At 43.0% G+C, this 21793-nt stretch overlaps 1 protein-coding gene across 2 annotated transcripts in view; it reads right to left on the reverse strand.

Annotated features, from left to right (window-relative positions):
- Positions 1-21495, reverse strand: part of EPB41L4A (erythrocyte membrane protein band 4.1 like 4A) — a 349321-nt gene extending 327826 nt beyond the window's left edge. The window contains exons 1-2 of one of the 2 annotated variants that reach the window (XM_060201270.1): positions 20709-21495; positions 19909-20314 (exon numbers count right to left, since the gene is read on the reverse strand). In XM_060201270.1, coding sequence (XP_060057253.1) covers positions 19909-20007 — 99 coding nt within the window. In that variant the 5' untranslated portion in view covers positions 20008-20314; positions 20709-21495. The remainder of the gene's footprint in view (positions 1-19908; positions 20315-20708) is intronic. The other variant, XM_060201269.1, reaches the window with a different exon arrangement.
- Between the last annotated feature and the right edge of the window lie 298 nt (positions 21496-21793).

Consider the following 21793-nt stretch of genomic DNA (forward strand, 5'->3'; position numbering starts at 1 on the left):
TGGGGGTGTAGAAAAGGGGTTGAGGACCCAGCGTCCTATGATGGAGAAAGATGGAGAGTTGGTGGAAGATATGGTATACTCACCTATTGTGGAGAGATAAGAATCTGTACAAAGGTGACAACTATAGTTTTGTAAATAATTATTTCCCCAATAGAGTAATTAATTTAAAAAAGAGATCACCTCTATTCCTTTCTCCTCCCCCACCCCAAAGCACTACTAAGCTCTAGCTTATGGTGACAAACAGGAATTGAGCCAATGACCTCTGGTACCTCAGGTATGAAAGTCCTTTGCATAACCCACCTGATAACCTTTATTCCTATCTTACATATAGCTACATATGAGTGTCTCCAGAGTCATTTAGCCATCCACTACTGGGTGTCAGTGACACTGACTCCCAAGTTACCAAAGCATAAAAAAGACAGAACTGGGTACCTAGATGTCCGTAACTAACTGAGTTCCTCTCCTTGACACTAATGTCCTGATAGGTGCCAAGTTAATGTCCTCAAAACAGTCAGTACCTTAATAAAAGGAATCAGGAAGTTGGGCGGCGGTAGTGCAGCAGGTTAAATGCATGTGGTGCGAAGTCCAAGGACCCGCACAAGGATCCAGGTTCCAGCCCCTGGCTCCCCAACTGCAGGAGAGTCACTTCACAGGCGGTGAAGCAGGTCTGCAGGTGTCTATCTTTCTCTCCCACTCAGTCTTCCCCTCCTCTCTCCATTTCTCTCTGTCCTATCTAATGACGACACCAATAACAACAACAATAATAATAGCTACAACAACAATAAAAAACAAGGGCAACAAAAGGGAAAATAAATATAAAATTTTTTTTAAAAATAAGAGGAATCAAGGAATTTTAACTGATACAGAGTGTTAACTCAGTTTGCTAAATTTGATTCAGGAGGCAGCCCTGGCTGAAGTGAGTTCAATCTGCAAACCAGGTATCCTGAAAGAACCAGTCCCTGCTGCCCAAAGGCATATTGTGGGGAAATGGAACTGGAACAATCAATAACAGAAGGGGGTAACCTGCTCCCACTCTGGTCTTTCAACTGTTTATAATAGGTCTGAGAAGCTGGAGTAACAGTCTGTAGTGTCTTGCACACTTCTATGTATGTCTCTCCTGCTTCCCTCCCTGCAAAGAAAGTCCAACTTGATTAGAGTGATAGGCCCAATACTGAGAAGTCTATCAGGGCTTCCCTAACAGAATTGGAATGCTCCACCAGACTTGATAACCTGCTTCCTCTACAATAAACTTATCTCATAAAATCAGGCAGCTCAGAAAAGTAAACAATTTGGAAGAAGCACAAGGATAGTGATAGCAGGCAAGCCACCAGCATGCTATCCAGTAGACAATCAGAAATACAAGCCAAGGCTGGAGAGACAGTTCTCCACGTAAGTAATCTACCTATCTGACCAGACTCATAGCCCAGGTTCTCTGAGGGGCATAGCTGGATGTTAGAGATGGGAGAGCAATTATGACTTAGAGACACAGATAGCAGTCTTATATGTCTGTAAGTCATAATTGCTCCCCCATCTCTAACATCCAGCTATGCCCCTCAGAGAACCAGTGTCACCATAGGCACAGCTGGAGCATTAGATATCGCACATTAGAATTCAGAAAGGTTTTGTCCATATCCTTTGCCCAGTTTTGGATGGGGTTGTTTTTACTGTTGCTCCTGAGTTTGGTGACTTTTATATATTTTGGTTATTAGTCCTTTGTGCGATATATGGAATGTAAAGATCTGTGAGGAGTCTCCCTGGGTGGTGGTTCCTTTTGCCATGCATAAGTTTTGCAGTTTGATGTACTCCTATTGATTTAGTTATTTTTTTATTATTGATTTGCAATTGGATTTGAGTCATCAAAGATGCTTTTAAAACTTAAATTGAGGTGGTTCCCAGAAGATGGCGGACTGAGAAGCTGCTAGTGGCTTGAGCTCTGACCACATCCTCTGGAAATGGAATTATTTTGGGGAAGAAATATGACTCAGAGTGGACTCTCTATATGAGTATCTCTTGAGTATCTCTGTTCTACTTCCCTTTCCCCTCTTGTTACCCCTAGAATATACAGTGGATAGTAGATTTGCATAACTATTCTTGCTATCCCTTCTTTCTTTTCTCTTTCTTCTTCACTGGGATTTGGTTACTATTTTTTCACGGACTGCAGACATTGTTTGGCTAACTGGTAGTGATTAAACTGCTTCAATACTTGCTTCAGTTGCTATTGTAATTCCTGAGGTTGGTGAGGGCAATTGTCATAAAGATATTTAGTACAGTGTTGCCTGTACTCAAGACACAACAACTGAGGAACAACAGAGCATAAAAATAAGAAACACATAAATCAAAAAAATGGGTAGATCAAAAACAAATAAAACTGCTACTCCAATGAATGAAGACAAGAGCCCAGAAGAAACTACAAATCAGCCAGAAGTAACCATAGATAAGAAAAGTATGCAAGCAATAATAAACTCATTAATCACAGAAATGAAAACAACATTGGAGGAAAGGAATGGCAGTATTAGGGAAACAACAGTTGAGACCCCCAAGGAGAATACTGATTATCTTGAGGCAATTAGAGAACTGAAAGCTGAAATAGCTGTAATGAAGAAAGAAGCTGAGGCAAGGGAAAGCAGACTAACAGAAGCAGAAAACAGAATTAGTCAGACAGAGGATGAGTTAGAGAAAACTAAGAAAGAGGTGAAAGAGCTCAAAAAGAGATTGAGAGACACTGAAAACAACAACAAAGACATATGGGATGCTCTCAAAAGAAGTAACATTCGTATAATTGGCCTGCCAGAGGAAGAAAGAGGAAGAGGAAGCAAACATTCTAGAGGAAATAATAGAAGAAAACTTCCCAGACCTGAATAACAGAAAGGACATCAAGATTCAAGAGGCCCAGAGTTCCAAACAGAATCAACCCAGACCTGAAGACACCAAGACACATCATAGTCACAATGAAAAGGAGTAAGGATAAAGAAAGGACCCTAAAGGCTGCAAGAGAGAAACAAAAAGTCACATACAAGGGAAAACCCATAAGATTATCTGCAGACTTCTCCACTCAAACTCTAAAAGCCAGAAGGGAGTGGCAAGATATCTATCGAGCCCTGAGTGAAAAAGGGTTTCAACCAAGGATAATAAATCCTGCTAGGCTTTCATTCAAACTAGATGGAGGGATCAAAACCTTCTTAGACAAACAACAGTTAAAGGAGGCAACCATCACCAAGCCAGCCCTGAAAGAGGTTCTAAAAGACCTCTTATAAACAAGAACATCACTATAATACTGGCAATATATCAGAGCAAACAAAAATTTATTTTGAACAATGGCACTACAATACATTAAATCCATAATATCAATAAATGTCAATGGCTTAAATTCACCCATCAAAAGGCACAGAGTGGGGATGGATCAGAAAACATAACCCAACCATATACTGCTTGCAAGAATCCCATCTGTCACAACAAGATAAACACAGACTTAAAGTGAAAAGATGGAAAACTGTCATACAGGCTAATGGACCACAAAAAAGGGCAGGAACAGCCATTCTCATCTCAGACACAATAGATTTTAAATTAAATAAAGTAATAAAAGATAGACAAGGACATTACATAATGATTAGAGGATCAACCAGCCAAGAAGACTTAACAATTATTAACATCTATGCACCCAATGAGGGACTGCCGCCGCAAAGAGACAGCAGAGTTCTGTTTGGTGATTAGTTTGTCTTAGTTTGTGAATCGTTGCTCCTGAATAAAGAAATACAGCTTCCCTGCCCAGCCATTGTCTCCGCGTCTCTGTTACCCGCCCGTGAAGCCAACCCGCCCAGCAAGAGCCTCCGAAAATTTAACAACAAATGGCGCCCACGTGGACCTGACCTGCGCATCTCTCAGATAAGTAAAGACAATTTAGCTACCTATGCACTATGGCCTTCTCTTCTGCTTGTGAAGAGATCTCCAAAGGCCTCTGCTCTTTCTTCACGAGACTGTTTTGCTGTTTCTGGAACATTTATCTCTGGACCACTCTGTGGTTTCCACTCGCTCAGGCGAACTCAGAACAGCCAGCGGGAAGAGCCAGCGGGCTGGAGGCGAGGCGCGGAGCTGCTGTTTCCACCTGGTTAAACAGCCAGCCAGCCGGCTGTGCCCAGACAACCCCGCGTACCGCGCCCGCAGCCCCGGAGGCCGAAGCCAGCACACAAGAGCCCCTGGAGCCCGAAGCCAACACGCAAGAGCCCCTGGAGCCCGAGGCCAAAATGCAAGAGCCCGAGGCCAGCCCACAGGAGCCGGCTCTCCACCGCGTGGCGCAGGGCACTGGACGCGTGATCCCTCCATGCTGCTCGGCCACTGCGAACAGGGCAGCAGACGTGGCAGGGCCATGGGGCAGGGCCGTGGCGGCTTATCATGGCCGCCAACCCTGGGCACCTAGGCTCACGCCTTCTACAAAGATGGCCTCCCTGCCCTCTTTCTATAAATTCTGGAACCATCCTGGGCCTCCCGGACCCCTGGGCTCCCTGCCGAAACTGGGCACACGAGATCTCCAGCCGCCGGTCCGGTCTGAAGACAGACAAGCTGGAGTATGCAGAGATTTGTGCAGAGATCGCAACCTGCAATTCCTAGAAGTGAAGCTGTTTGGGAAGCCACCTCCGGATGGTGAACCTCCCCCAACAACTAAGACAGTACAGACTTAAATTCGTGTTTAAAATGACATGTCTTCGTAACAAAGGTTTCTCTCCTTGTGTATTAATGACCATGTTTATGTGTATGTTTAAAGTTTGGTAAACAGTAGCTTTAAGGCTAAATTCTTACTAGTCAAAGTTAAATGAAAAAGGTTTTCAACGTAATTCTCATAAAGATAAAAATTAACTTACATTTAAAGTCTGAGGTAAAAATTAGTTAACAATCAATATATTTTAACTAAGTTGGTCTAAACAAAAGGTTAAATAGACTTGTTGATATGTAAAACACTACCTTCTCTATTAGAAATGGTAGATCGCACAATGGCTATGATAATTATTCTCATGCCTGAGGTTTCCTCTCCGGCCCACACCTAGGGTGTGTCTCCATCTTGAATGGGTGTAACAAAAGGTTAAAAGACGTTGTTGATATGTAAAAGTCTCAAATTCCTTCTCTATTAGAAACGTTGGATCGTGCAGTAGATATGCTAATAACAAGTTTTGTTTCATAAGTAAGTTGCAGCCAGCTGCCTGTGGGACTCTAGGCTGTTCCCCGCCCCCATGCAAATGCCTATCGAGGCAAGTAGCCCCCGAGAGGCAGATATGGCCCCCTCAGGCCTTCCCTTGGCAACATGCTGGTTTTTGTTATATATGTTTCTGTTCACCCCACACCCTTGATACTATAGTCATTTAGTTAAAAAGAAAAGGGGGAATTGTCGTATGCTTTACATTGGTTTGTTCTAGCCCTCCCCCGCCAATAGAATTGGATGAGTCCTGTTAATTTCGCGGGCCTGCTTGGCCCTGCCCCAAGGAACCCCGGGAGAGGGTTCCTGAGTTCGAGAGTGACAGAGTTCCTGAGTTCCTGAGTTCGAGAGTTTCAGGGTTTCAGAGTAAGAGAGAGTGCCAGAGAGACAGAGTTCCTGGGTTCGAGAGTAAGGGAGAGTGCTTGTGCCGCCGCAAAGAGACAGCGGAGTTCTGTTTGGTGATTAGTTTGTCTTAGTTTGTGAATCGTTGTTCCTGAATAAAGAAATACAGCTTCCCTGCCCAGCCGTTGTCTCCGCGTCTCTGTTACCCGCCCATGAAGCCAACCCGCCCAGCAAGAGCCTCCGAAAATTTAACAACAAGGGACCATCTAAATACATCAAGCACGCACTGAAAGAATTTCAAAAATACATCAATAGTAATACAATAATAGTGGGAGACTTCAAAAACCCCCTCTCACACTTAGATCAACAATGCAGAGAGCCAACGAAGATACAAGAGAATTGAATGAAGAGACTGACAGACTAGACCTCTTGGACATTTTCAAAGTCCTTCACCCCAAAAAACTGGAATACACCTTCTTTTCAAATCCACATAACACATACTCAAGGATAGACCACATGTTAGGCCACAAAGACAGCATCAATAAATTCAAGAGCATCGAAATCATCCCAAGTAACTTCTCAGACCACAGTGGAGTAAAGCTAACATTTAACAACAAACAGAAAATTATTAAAAGTCACAGAATTTGGAAACTAAACAACATACTCCTTAAGAACCACTGGGTCAGAGATTCACTCAAGAAGGAAATTCAAATGTTCCTGGAAACAAATGAAAATGAAGACACACCTATCAAAATATTTGGGACACAGCTAAAGCAGTACTGAGAGGAAAACTTATAGCCATACAATCACATATTAAACACCAAGAAAAAGCTCAAATGAACAACATTACTGCACACCTCAAGGACTTAGAGGAAAAGGAACAAAGGAACCTTAAAGCAACCAGAAGGACAGAAATCACTAAAATTAGAGCAGAAATAAACAACATCGAAAATAAAAGAACCATTCTTCTTCTTCTAGCATTTGCCCTTCTTCCATAGTCAGTCAACAGCATCAGGTTGGGCCTGATGTAAAGTTTCGAGACCTCCTTTGAATCTGGAGAGGTGGCAGTCATTGACTATGTGGGTCATTGTCTGTAGCTGCAGGGGCAGTTCGGGTCGTCTCTGGCTCCCCAGCGATGGAACATAGCGGCGCACCGGCCATGGCCTGTTCGATAGCAATTGAGGAGAGGCCAATCATAACGTGCTAGGTCAAAGCCGGGTTGACGCTTGCAGGGGTCTGTGATGAGGTGTTTGTTCTTTACCTCAACTGACTGCCAGCTCTGTTTCCAAGAGACTGGAACAGAGAAGTTCAGTGTAGGCGTAGGGGACCAGATTGGGTGACGAGATGTCAAGCGTTGGACAGGGTGGGCGAAGATATCCGCGTATATTGGCAGGTCCGGTCGAGCGTAGACGTGGGAAATGAACTTAGATGATGCTGCATCCCGACGAATATCTGGCGGGGCGATGTTGCTAAGAACTGGCAGCCATGGAACCGGGGTGGAACGGATGGTTCCAGAAATTTTCCTCATGGAGGAATATAATTTGGAATCGACCAAGTGGACATGGGGGCTACAGAACCATACTGGGGCACAGTATTCTGCAGTGGAATAGCATAATGCCAGAGATGATGATCATAGTGTGGAAGCGCTCGTGCACCATGAGGAGCTGGCCAGTCTTGCAATGATGTTATTCCTCGCGCCCACCTTTGCTGCAGTTTTTATGAGATGTTTGTGAAATGACAGGGTGCAATCGAGAGTAACGCCAAGATAGACTGGCTGGGCTTCATGCCGGATTCTCGTATCGCCAAGCTGCACATTAAGTTCACGCGAGGCCGAGGCATGGTGTAGATGGAAAACAGATGATACTGTTTTTGCAGTGCTAGGGATTAGTCGCCATTTTTTACAGTAATCAGATACAAGAGACATGTCTTTCGTGAGTGTTTCCTCGAGGATGTCGAACTAACTCAAGTCACCTAACTCAAGTTGGATGTGCTAAGATCGACCCAGTCTGGAACAGAGAAATTTCCCATGAATGGTCATCCCACTTCCGGTTATCTTGTCCATCTCCAAAAATCTCTCCTTTTACACTGTCTGAACTGGAAGACGCTTTGAAGAGGGTTAAACCGGGAACAGCTGCTGGCTATGATAACATCACCCCAGAACTCATTCTTAACCTGGGTCCCGCGGCAAAGAAGTGGCTCGCTTCATTCCTGTCCCACATCTTGGAATCTGAGTCTATGCCCAAAGTTTGGCATCGTGCGAAGATTATAGCGGTTTTGAAACCAAAGAAAGACCCAACACTGGCCGCCAGCTATAGACCAATTTCTCTCCTCTCTGTGTGTTACAAACTCCTTGAGAGGCTGCTTTTGTCACGTATTTCTCATCTTACAGAGAAATTCCTATCACCCGCCCAAGCTGGTTTCCGCCCAGGAAGATCTACCTGCGAACAAGCCCTGGCCCTCTCAACTTACATTGAAAATGGATTCCAGAAGAATTTAAAGACGGGTGCTGTCTTTGTTGATCTCACAGCAGCCTATGACACGGTCTGGCACCGTGGTCTCCTAGTCAAGATCTCAAGATGCCTGCCTCCATGGGTGGCCAACACTATATCGTTTCTTCTCCAAAACAGAAGATTCCGGGTTCATCTGGGTGACAAGTCTAGCAGATGGAGACTTGTCTCAAGTGGCCTCCCCCAGGGCTCTGTTCTGGCTCCTACGCTATTTAATATTTACATCAATGACCTCCCAGAAACTTCTTCAAGGAAGTTCATCTACACCGATGAAATCTGCTGTGCAACTCAGGCATCCAAGTTCGAAAAGAACCATACAAAAGATCAATGAAGCCAAATCAACATTTCTTTGAAAGATTAAACAAATTTGACAAGCCCCTAGCCAGACTCACCAAACAAAAAAGAGAGAAGACTCAAATTAATAGAATTGTAAACGATGGAGGAGATATCACAACTGACACCACAGAAATCCAGAGAATCCTGCGAAAATTCTATTAAAAACTATACGCCACCAAGCTAGAGAATCTGGAAGAAATGGAACAATTCCTAGAAGTATATGCCCATCCAAAACTGAACCAAGAAGAACTACAAAATCTAAATGCACCAATCACAGACAAAGAAATAGAAACCGTTATTAAGAATCTCCCCAACAACAAAAGTCCTGGACCAGATGGCTTCACAAAAGAATTCTACAAAACTTTCAGGAAACAGTTAGTACCCATACTTCATAAGCTTTTCCATAAGATTGAAGAAACAGGAATACTCCCTTCCACCTTCTATGAAGCCAACATCACCCTGATACCAAAAGCTGATAGGGACAGAACAAAAAAGGAAAACTATAGACCAATATCTCTGATGAACATAGATGCCAAAATATTAAACAAGATCTTAGCCAACCAGACACAGCAACATATCAAAAAGATTGTTCATCACGACCAAGTGGGATTCATCCCAGGAATGCAAGGCTGGTTCAACATCCGTAAGTCAATCAGTGTCATTCACCACATCAATAAAAGCAAAGCCAAAAACCACATGATTATCTCAATAGATGCAGAGAAAGCCTTTGACAAAATCCAACACCCATTCATGCTCAAAACTCTTCAAAAAATGGGAATAGATGGGAAATTCCTCAAGATAGTGGAGTCTATATATAGCAAACCTACAGCCAACATCATACTCAATGGACAGAAGCTGAAAGCATTCCCCCTCAGATCGGGGACTAGACAGGGCTGTCCACTGTCACCGTTACTCTTCAACATAGTATTGGAAGTTCTTGCCATAGCAATCAGGTAAGAGAAAGGAATCAAAGGAATACAGATTGGAAAGGAAGAAGTCAAGCTCTCACTATTTGCAGATAATATGATAGTATACATAGAAAAACCTAAAGAACCCAGCAGAAAACTACTGGAAGTTATTAGGCAATATAGCAAGGTATCAGGCTACAAAATCAATGTACAAAAATCAGTGGCATTTCTCTATACAAACACTAAATATGAAGAAGAAGACATCCAGAAATCACTCCCATTTACTGTTTCAGCAAAATCAATCAAATACCTAGGAATAAAGTTGACCAAAGAAGTGAAAGACTTGTATACTGAAAACTATGAGTCGCTACTCAAGGAAATAGAAACTGATACCATGAAATGGAAAGGTATCCCATGTTCATGGACTGGAAGAATAAATATCATCAAAATGAATATTCTCCCCAGAGCCATATACAAATTTAATACAATACCCATCAAAGTTCCACCAAGCTTCTTTAAGAGAATAGAACAAACACTACAATCATTTAACTGGAACCTGAAAACACCTAGAATTGCCAAAACCATCTTGAGGAAAAAAAACAGAAATGGAGGCATCACACTCCCAGACCTTAAACTATATTATAAAGCCATCATCATCAAAACAGCATGGTACTGGAACAAAAATAGGCACACAGACCAGTGGAACAGAATTGAAAGCCCAGAAATAAATCCCCACACCTATGGACATTGAATCTTTGATAAGGGGGCCCAAAGGATTAAATGGAAGAAGGAGGCTGTCTTCAATAAATGGTGCTGGGAAAACTGGGTTGTAACATGCAGAAGAATGAAATTGAACCACTTTATCTCACCAGAAACAAAAATCAACTCCAAATGGATCAAAGACCTGGATGTCAGACCAGAAACAATCAAATACTTAGAGGAAAACATTGGTAAAACACTTTCCCACCTACACCTCAAGGACATCTTTGATGAATCAAACCCAATTGCAAGGAAGACTAAAGCAGAAACAAACCAATGGGACTACATCAAATTGAAAAGCTTCTGCACATCCACTCACTGCAAACTCTAGTGTACTTCTGCTTTCAGGTATATATTTTGCAGCAGTTTATGGATACGTGTGAACATATGCTCTCTCTCACAGAAACTGGTGTATATCTAGGTTTTTGGGACTTTGTTAGAAAGTGAACCACCTGAGATGGAATTAGAGTATACTATGAAAGGAAAGGTCTCACCCAAGTAATGAAGCTGAAGGGTTGTCATTCCACACGTGAAGTCTCTGGACACAGTCTGAAGTGAAGCATGTTGAGGTGGCCATCGTTGCGTTGATTAGGTTGTGATCGGCGGATGCAATATTATTTGATATGGATTGGGAGAGGCATACGGGAAAGTGGGCCCTATCCAAAGGTTCCAGGATAGAGAGTGGGAAAGCTATCAGGGGAGGGGGTGGGATATGGAGATTGGGTGGTGGGAATTGTGTGGAGTTGTACCCCTCCTACCCTATGGTTTTGTTAATTTATCCTTTCTTAAATAAAAAATAAATAAATATATATATAATAATAATAATAATAATAATAAAAACTTAAATTGAGAGGGGCAGGCGGTAGCACACAAGATTAAACACGCATGGTGTGAAGTACAAGGACTGGCATAAGGATCCTGGTTCAAGGCCCAGGCTCCCCACCTGAAGGGGGGTCACTTCACAAGCAGGAAGCAGGTCTGCAGGTGTCTTTCTTTCCCCCTCTCCGTCTTCCCCTCCATCTTCCTCTCTCCACCTTTCCCCCTTTCCTCTGTTTTCCTCTCTTCATCTTTCCCCTTCACAACAACAAAATGAAGAAAATGGCCTTCAGGAGCAGTGTAGTCATGGCGGAGGCACCAAGCCCCAGCAATAATCCCTGGAGGAAAAAAAAAAACCTTAAATTGAAAAGTATTCTGCATGTTTTCCTCTAAATATTTGATGTTTTCTAGTCTAAATTCCAGTCCTTTGATCCATGTAGAGTTTACTTTGTGTGTGGTGAAATGTAGTGGTTCAGTTTGTGGCATATATATACACAATGGATTACTACTCAGTAATATGATGAAGTTCCCACACACACCTATGGAAATCTTATTTTTGACAAGGGAACTCAAAATACTAAATTAAGAAAGGAGTATCTCTTCAACAAATGGTGCTGGGAAAATCAGGTTGAAATATGCAAAAGAACAAAACTGGATATGAGTTTATACCTGCATCAGGAACAGTAAAGATGGGCAGAAAACCAAAGTTGATAAGTGATAAGGAAGGCAGCACAGGCTCCAAGAATAATTTTCAGACATATCTTGAAATGAAAGACAGGTTAAACCAGAAAGGTTTAAAGACTCTGATGTCCCAGTTACCTGGCCCCCACTCATATTATCTGGAAAGCTGCATTCTAAACAAAGCACTGTCTAACCAATTTCTAGGTTACCCTCTCAACAAAACTGGGAATATAGCTAAATCTTCTCATGTCATTTGATTCCTCTGCTGTTGTCCTTGGAGGTGAGTACTCAGCACCTCTTGCTTTGCCTTGTCCACCCTGTCCCTTGTTGTAACTCTCTCTGGATTATCAATAACTTTGGAAACAAACTTCTCACATGTTTGGGAGTCATTGCCAGGCTCCAGTGATTACTAAGAGACCCTAGAGCACCTTTCTCTTTCCCTTTGGGAAACCTCTTAAGAGTGTTGAGTTACAGACACATGGATTAACAATAAGCAGAATTAAGGAAAAGTAGCTGTTTTACTTTAAAAAAAAAAAAAAGAAAAGAAAAGAAAATACATGGTTCAGAGGGCACAGGAATGCAAGCCACAGTTCTGACAATAGTAGATTCTCCAAATTGTGGTTGTAGATGATTTTTTTTTTTGGTCACAAACTAAGCAAACTGGCTCCTGGCCTTAACACACCTAGTCTATACCTCTAGTAGGCGATAACAGATAGCCTGTTTCATCTCAATATATGAGACTTAGAAAATAAATCTTGTAATGCAGAAGCAAAAGTAAGTTAGTCATTGCAATTCAGAGCAGGCTGCCCAGTAGTGTAAGCATTACTTGTGCCTTACTTGTGATTATAATTCTGCAAAAGCAGTAGAACCCAGAGGGTTGGGAATCATGATAAAATTGACCTTTGACTTAGCATGTTTATAACAGGTCTGCAGAAAAACACACTCAGGATCAGAATGGAATATTTAGAAGGCAGGGAGGTGAATAAGTCATCAAGTGCAAGACTTGCATATGTAAAGTTCTGAGTTCAAGTATATACTGGAGTGACCCTTTGATTCTAGTCTCTCTCATTAAATAAATCTTTTTTTAAAAGATAAGTCTTTCTGGGAGTCGGGCAGTAGCACGGCAGGTTAAGCGCACGTGGCGCAAAGCGCAAGGACCCCCAAGGATCCTGGTTTGAGCCCCCGGCTCCCCATCTGCAGGGGAGTCACTTCACAAGCGGTGAAGCAGGTCTGCAGTTGTCTTTCTTTCTCTCCCCATCTCTGTCTTCCCCTCCTCTCTCCATTTCTCTCTGTCCTATCTAACAATGACAACATCAATAACAAAAATAACTACAACAACAATGGAAAACAACAAGGACAACAAAAAGAGAAAATAAATAAATTTTTTTTAAAAAGTTAAGTCTTTCTGCAGAGTTGGGCCTGCCAACATATGAGTAAATGGCACTCTCGCTCCATATCTCTCTCTCATGGCCCAATAGGTGAATATTCTCAATTTTCCTAAGTTTAAAATTCCTAAAAAATAAGGATAAAATAAATAATACAATTTTTCATAATTTAATATGGCCTATGCTGACCATGTATTTTTCCAGTAAACTACAGAGCAATACTGAATGAGGGTTTACACAGCTTCTAGATTAAAACAGATGATATTAAAACAGCTTCTAGTTTAAAACAGATGATTAGGAATTGTACCCGTCTTTGATGGCGTAAACCAACACTATGAAACCAACTGACACTGTTCTGACACAGTTTTCAGAGTAAGGTACTCGGAAAAACAATGGAAGAATCAATTTTCTGTTCTTGCAAAATGCTTTTTCTTCTAAGACTCTCCAGTTGCAAGGGAAAAGTTCTATTTTAGGGAGGAAAAAAAAGGAGAAAGAGAGACTCAGTAGTAGCTTTTACAGTGAAAAATGGTGTGATTCATGCGTTCTGAAGTGGCTGCTATCAGCCCTTCAATAAACTATATGCATTCAGTGCCCTGTACCATCTCACTTTCTCCTCATTATCAGCATAAAAATTAGAGTATATTGGCAACAGATTTTTCACAGAGAATTTCACTTTATTCTAGATTCCTTTTGAGTAGGAATAAAAAGGTAAAGGAACCTCATTACCCGGAAGAGTTTCAATATGGCCTATTCCAACTGTTAACACTCTATTCATTCTTCTATTCAAATTCTATTTAACAAGCAGCAGCATCTATTGCATGTGCACTGCAGTTCAAGCTACTAGGTAGGGGTTGATAGGTAGGCTGCAGAGCAGACAGACTTGTCCAAAAATAACACTTGTAAAGTGGCAAGTACTATAACAGGAATTATAGGACCTAATGGGTACTTAAGTCTGTCTGGTCAGACCGGGATGATGGCCTTCTAGCAGATGGGAGACTTGGTTCAAGTCTTAGAAGATGGTTCATATTAATAAGTGCTGAGGGAAAGGAAAACATCCAGCAGTCAGCAAGGACCCTCTACAAAAAGGCACAAGACAGTATAGTATATGAAAGAACAAGCAGTTTCTAGGCAGGCCTAGATGAGGGAGGTACCAACTCTAACAATGAAGTTAGACTGTATCTATAGACAGGAAGAAGGCATTAACGAGAACAAGGGAGGATGAAGAAAGGAGAAGAATAAATTTAAAATTTTCTGGGAGCTGACCACATACCATCATGGACACATGAAGTAAGTACTATTCTGTTCCAATGTACCGAAGGAGAAATTGAGATTCAAGAAAAGTATCTCTATAAAGACCCTACAGCTATTAAGTGGAATCATATGTAACTGTGGAGACCTAGTTTCTGTGTCTTTGCTTTTAATCAAGGAATTGTATTTTCTTAGTGTGAGAACAGTAAGCAAATAAGTATCATAATAATAACACAAGTATCACATTATCACTGACATATATGATTGGGCCCTCCTCAATCGCTATCGAACAGGCCATGGCTGGTGCGCCGCTATGTTCCATCGCTGGGGAGCCAGAGATGACCCGAATTGCCCCTGCGGCTACAGACAGACTATGACCCACATAGTCAGCGACTGCCACCTCTCCAGATTCAAAGGAGGTCTCAAAACTTTACATCAGGCTCAACCTGACGCTGTTGACTGGCTACGGAAGAAGGGCAAACGCTAGAAGAAGAACTGACATATAAAGTATGGAAATCATCCTACCCCAAAGAGAAAAAGGAAAACATCTAAAAGTTGGTCTACGTTCAATACAGAAAACTGAGCAGAAACACCTAAGAATAAAAACACTATTATTCCCTATGGCAGTGGTTCTTAACTGAAGTCAATGCTGTCCCCTGGAGTGCACATAGTAACATTTGGGGATATTCTTGTTTGTAATGACTGGGCAAGAGACACTGATGGCATCTTTGGGTGGATGCTGCGAAAACTAAGTGTTCAACCATAAACAAGATGAACTCCCACAACAAAGGATGGTCTGCTCCTACTCTGAGACACAACAGGACAAATGTTAAAAAAAAAAAAAAAAGAAGAAGAAGTAGGGAGTTGGGCGGTAGCACATCAGGTTCAGTGCACATGGTGTGAAGCACAAGGACCTATGTAAGGATCCTGGTTCAAGCCCCTGACTCCCTATCTACAGGGGAGTCTCTTCACAGGCAATGAAGCAGGTCTGCAGGTATCTTTCTCTCCCTCTCTTTGTCTTCCCCTCCTCTCTCCATTTCTCTCTGTCTTGTCCAACAACAACGACATCAATAACAACAACAATAAAACAACAAGGGCAACAAAAGAGGGGGGAAAAGTGGGTTTCCCATCTTGCTTGTGTCTTAATAAAATAACAAACCCTTGTCAGAAGTAGAATCTGAGCTTCTGTCTCTGCAATTCAGATTTACCTTTACTGCTTGTCATAGTCTGGATGTTTGTTATCCTCCACAGGCACTGGACCCCCTTTCTATGCTGGAAACATAACTCCCCAGTAATGGTAACTAGAGGCAGAACCTTCAAGAGGTATTAAGGTCATGAAGGAAGAGTCTTCATAAATTGAACTAGTGCCCTTACAAAAGAGGGCCTCTAAACTTATAAATTTCTCTTGTTTATAAGAGTCAGTCTGTGAGATTTTGTTAAACAGACTAAGGTATCACCTATGTCTAAAAGTAGCACAAACTCTGCATTAGTTCAAGTTAGTTCAAGCTTAATGCTAAAATGGGCTCACTACCAACCACAAAAATTTATAAAAACCTAGAGAAGGACGGCCACTAGTTAGCTGTTTGATAACAAACAAAGCATTTCATACTAAATTTTTTTCAAGGGAAAAAAAACTTCCTGTAAAACTGAAGAGGCCTTTAAGGTCTGAGGATATATAGATTAGAGGGATACCTATGATGACTAGAGCTGGCAATTGAAATATTGCTATCAGACTACAACTTAAGTGTTCTCAGTTACTAAATAAATAAATGCCTATGTAAGGTGCTACATGGGTTAATTAACCCAGTGATAGGATGATGGGAATGTAAAATGATCATATGGTATATCTCAATAAAGCTGAAAAATACTTTGATTTTTTCTTTTTTGAGGGAGCATGAACTGGTTTATCTTAAACTGTCACAACATGAGCATCATCAAATTTGAATTTTAGAAACTTAATTGTCTATGGAAAAGAGATACTTCTATCATAGTCACATTTACTAACTGGGCCTCTATTTCGTTAATTCAGTGAAATGTATCAAGGGGAAAATGAACGCTTCAGTGTTTATCACATTATCAGAGGAGAAAATGTAGTTGCAACAAAAATACACTTGGTCATATCTGCAGTAGCAATTTTGAGAATTTTTTTCATTTTTGTTGGGGAGTTTAATGGTTTACACAATCATTGATAAATGGGTATAATTTTTATTATGCAACAGGACCCCAAAGTTCACTTCTGCCCTTCCTCTCCCTCCTTCCCTTCCTTTTTTGCTTTGATTTAGCAATACACCATGCCTAGCCCATGTTTCACTTTGTGTAGAACTAAAATTTTAAAGAAAACTTGTGATTGTTCTTATCCTTGAAAATCTTTTGCTAATCAAATGGCAATCCATAAAAGTAGTTGTGATGGGGGGGGGGTAAATGTTACATAAACAATTCTCATGCTTTCATGCTTGAGGCTGTGAGTTCTAGGTTCAATACCCACATCACCATAAACCAGAGCTGAACAATGCTCTAGTTTAAAAAGAAAAAAAAAAAAAGTACTGATAGTTTAAGTCACATTGAACTTTTGCTTTCTTTTTATTATTTTTAATTATTACTTTATTGGAAATTAAATGGTTTACAGTACAGTTGTTGACACATGGGTACAATTTCTCATCTCCTTGTGATAGATGTCTGCAAAACACTCTCACCTGCAAGTTAGGAACTTTGCCACCATCATGCACCAGAACCCTAAAACCCTCCCACAGCCCCACCCCTTCTCCTCATTCCCCAGAATCCTATGCTTCAAGAGAACAAAAAGAAAGGTATCTACCTCACCCTGCACACAGAACTAACTACAAAGGACATAACAAAAGTTCTCCTGAATAAACACTATTCAGAAAACCAAGAGACCAACCACAGGAGAAATTCCTACTTAAATAAACAACAGAGATAGCAGTAGAACACAAACAGCTAAAAGCTATTGTGAGACTCAACACACAACCAACAGAATAAAACTTACATAAACCTGGATTTTTAAAATCTTGGATAGGGCTCAACTATAAACTACATGCAAAAGACTTCCTGCTTGTGAAGGTGAGGTACTTCTAAAGCAAGTTAAGACAAATTTCTACATAACATTAGAATGAATACAAAGATATTATGCATTTTCTTACTATTTTCAAACAGAAGATTATTTTCCCCTGAAATGTTATTCATCTTAGCATAGAAGATGTGTGAATTTTTGTCTTCAGGCTGAAATGCTTTCTATGGGGACAAAATTTTTTTTTTCCTAGACTCCATTTAAAATTTGTACTTTATTGTAAAAAATCACTAAAAGCCTAAATTTTCAATTTATCCTTTGGTACTTAAACAAATCCAAAAAGTGGTTTTCAAAATGGCAAAAGGAAAAAGATGTTTTACCAAGTCTCTCTTACACTTTACTACTTCCTCTATACTTACAGCTACTACAGTTAATTGTAACTCACAATGCAATAGCGTATCAGTAATGCAAGTAAATTCTTTAGAAATTAGTAAAATGTCTCCCATTAGTGATAATCAAAGTTATCAAGTGTAATATTCCAGGAAGAAACACCATAGTAGTAGTTCTTGTCTATCAACTTTAAATTGTTTGCCAGTCTCTGTCTCTCTCTCTCTTTTTTTTTTTTGCCAAAGCATTTCTCAGCTCTGGCTGTGTTGGGGACTGAACATGAGACTTTTGGTGCCTCAAGCATGAAAGCATCTCCCCAGCTCATTTACTAATTTCTTTATAGATCAAAGTAGGAGTTTTTAAATGGCACATATATACAAAACAATCCTATCCAAAGCTTATATGTCACATGTGAGATGCTGTTCATACATGTTTCCATTTTAAAAATGTGATTATGTATTTAATTTAGTACACACCACGAGTAGATAGGTGCTTCATACAAATATTGTAGGGTGGCATGGTAGTTTCAGATAATGTGGTTTACTTCAGCAGACATCTGTGTTACACATCTGGCCATCAAAATAATTGTGTAGCAAGCTTATATGGCACTGAAAGAGACCAAGCCTGCTGCAAAATGATTACTTCCAACAAAAGCCTCCTTAAATTATTATTTAGTTACATGGCATCTATCCAAAATAACAGCATTAAGTTGCTCTTGCCTTTTGAATCACTCACCAATCTTTAAGCTGTTTGTAAAACAAGATAAGCACCATCAGGTTATAAAAACTAGTTGTGGATGGGGGCTTTTGATTCATGTCTCTTTGACAAATCATTCCATTTGATCCCAAGTCTTGGCTGCTCTCTTGACAGAATAATGTACATATTCCACAGCTGACAGGGGCATTGCTTTCATGATTAAATAGGAAGTTCACACTCCAGATGATTTTAGACTTTACACTTCAGAAAGATTCCTTTGTTTCAGTATTAGATCACTGTTAGTCTTTTTCTAATTATCTCTACCCCTGCACCAGAGAGCTTACTGATTATCAAAAATTCATGGTTTTGTGAATTTTTTTGCCTATTTCATTCACACCATATACCCCAAAACATTACATCATATGTAAAGCAAGTTAGTTCCCTGATTTTTTTTTTTTTTTCTTTTTCTCCTGATTTTAACTGGAGGGGGAAGGTGTTTGGAGCATGATTAAAAAAAAAAAAAAAAGAATGGCAATATCAAAGCTGAAGTTTTTGGCCAGAAACAGTTACTCTGGTGAGCATGAAACTATGAAGGGAAAAAAAATTTTTTTTTACACAAGGAAATGGCCTACGCCATTAAAATTAACTTCTGACATGACAAGACCAAGAAAGGAGACCTGACAGCCTTAACTTGATTTCTCAGACCGCCAGCTCCACTTGATGCGGGGGTGGGAGGTAGAGGCTGGGTGGGAGGGGCAGGTTCCATTCTTCAGGCTCAGTTGTGTGGCTAAGATGCCTACGCGATTTAAAGGAGAAAAGGACAAACAAAACACTCCTGATTCCCTCTTCTCTGGGTAATTACCCTGTTGCTAGAGCCAAACAAACACGCAGGCACGTCCCTCAGGTTGTCAACTGCAAACATAAGAAGTCATCAAAATTAAAGAAGTGGAGATCTGCTACTCCTTAAAGCCTTTTTGTTGTTGTTGTTGTTGTTTGGATTCTCTAGGTTAATCGTAGTAATTGCATTTAATGACCTTCAAACAGGCGCAAGTTACTACGATTGAAAAGATGTTTCCTTAAATGTGAGGATAAAAGTAGCTCTCCTGTAGGAATTCTTTGCTGTCCAAACGTGGACTTGCCCAACTACAAACCCAGGTAAAACAATTACCACCACCCCCAATAAATGTGTATGATACTCCCTCCCCAACCTCCCGTCCTATGACACTATCGAGAAAAACCGCCTTCAACAAAGCCAAGGGAAACTGTACTTTGTGCGCTGCATGCAGGCGATCTATGCAATTCTGCGCCTCTCTGGGATTTGGTGGTGGGAAGAGTTTTGATCTCGGTTGCAGAACCGCAGACTACGGCTGAGAGCTGGTGCGTGGAGTATCCACTGAGACTTCAAAGTTACTTTCCTTTATGAAGGGACTCAGAGTTAATCTACCCTCACACGCCCACTCTCTTCATGAGCGCCGGGGCCAGGGACCGGACAAACCTCTCCCTCCCACCTCGCAGAGGCACTACCTCCCGCCGCGACCCCTGCCAATCCTCAAACAAAGCCGCGGGTCCCGCAGCCCACCCAGCTGCCCACACCGCCCCCTTGTCCCCAGTAAAAACCGAGGCCCGCACCTACCTTGATGCCCTGCTGCTGGGTGGTGAGGGTTAACTTGGACTCGTCCAGGAGCAAAACTTCGCAGTAAAATTCTTCCGGAACAGCGCAGAAGCAGCCCATGTCGGCTGCGGTCGCCTCCAGCGACGCGAGCGAGCGGAGACCCCAGCGCAGAATCGCCCCCCTGATCCCCTCAAGTGCGAGGCATTAATTCCGGGTCTGCTCAGCGGCGGGGGCGAGAAGGGACAGCTCCCCGCGGTCTCCGGCGTCCGCGGGCTGGAGGCGAGAAGAGCAGCGGAGCCGTAGACTCAGCGCCCCGCAACCGCGGGGAAAGCGCCGGCGGAACTCGGCCCGGAGGGCGGCGGCGCGCCCCCGCGCATCCCGCGGCTGCGGCTCCTCCGAAGGGGGTGGGGGGCGCGCGGTCTCAGCCCTGTGGACGACAAAAGTCGTTTGGCAACGCGAAGAGAAGCAATAAGGGGAGGGAGGAGGCTCCCTGGACCTGAAAGCCCCTAGCTGTACAGCCCCAGCACCCGCGCCCACCTAGAGCGTTGCTGCTACGCGCAGACCTCCGCTCCGCCTCCCGAGTCCCGCACGGTCGCGCACTTCCCGCCCGGAACCCTCCCCAAAGCCCGGGTCAGGTCCGCCGCCGAACCGGGAGAGCTCAGCTGTTCCTTTGTGTCAACGCATCCACGACGTCCCAGTCCCACTTCAGGGGCAAAGACGAAGATCACTGCAAAACCCCCTCACCCCACCCTCCGCGCCCACCTTGCCAGCCCGCAAGCATCGCGAAGCGCCAAGATCTGGAAAGGCAGCTGGTTCCTTACCGACAAGGTCTAGGGGAGGTCAGCTCGTCGAAGGTTGAGACTCCAGGGGTGTCCGAGTTCTTTCAAGGCGGGATGGGGGTCCTGCGTGCGGCCAAGTTCAGGCTCTCACTCCGAGAACACCTTGCAATCGCGGAGGGGGTGATGTTTCTGGGGCAGATTCAAAGAAAACAGGGATCGAAGGATTTGCCGGCAGGAGACCTCCGGAGAAAGGCGTGTGCAGGCAGAAGGCCCTCCGGATAAAAGCGGCCGAGGAAAAAGGGTGCGGATGTGACCCGGGAGCGCCTGAGCCAGGCGGCTACAGGGAAAGTTCTCCTGGTGTGCCGGGGGTGGCGCCCCAGGCGAGAGCAGTCAAGGTGCAGCTGGGCTGGTCTGGGTGTCAGCGAAACGCCCCGGAGGGAAGCCGGGGCCCAGTGGCCCGGAACCTGGAGGCCCTACTGGGCGGGGTCTTAGCCAGGGGCAGAGGGCGGAGCGGAGGTGGTCAAATGGCTAGGTGCAGGCAGGTTCGCACCAGTAGCGCGTGCGGCTCCAGAGTTGCTGGGTTGACCGGTTCCTAGCTCGACTTGAAGAGTCGGTATCCTAGGGAAACAGAAAGACTGGCTCAGAAAGGCAGGGAGCAGTTGCCTCGGACCCTGGTGCTCGGCGCTGGGGGTCCCACGCCCTCTGCAGCACTCAGTGTCCTGAACTGGTGGCACAATAGCGCTGAGGCTGCAGTGACCCCTAGTGGGTCTTCGTGTTGGTGCACAAACTGTCCAGGCTGAACTGCGAGTGGAGGAGTCCACTGGCCTTTGGAGCAGGTGCAATCCTTGCTCTCCAGCTGGGAACCAGCAGCTACTTAATAGTGGTAACAGAGGAGAAATTAGAAGAGGATGCAAGGTGAGGTTGATGACAGGTCTCCCAGAAACTTCCTAATTTATATTGAGTATTAGAAAGGACAGAGATTTCTGGGAAGATAGCATTAATGGTTAGACAAAAGATTTATGCCTGAGGCTCTGAGGTCCCAGCACCACCATACCCCAGAACTGAGCAGTGCTCTAGTGTGTGTGTGTGTGTGTGTGTGTGTGTGTGTGTGTGTGTGTGTGTTCCCC

Source organism: Erinaceus europaeus, chromosome 11, assembly GCF_950295315.1.
Source record: "Erinaceus europaeus chromosome 11, mEriEur2.1, whole genome shotgun sequence".
Taxonomy (NCBI): Eukaryota; Metazoa; Chordata; class Mammalia; order Eulipotyphla; family Erinaceidae; genus Erinaceus; species Erinaceus europaeus.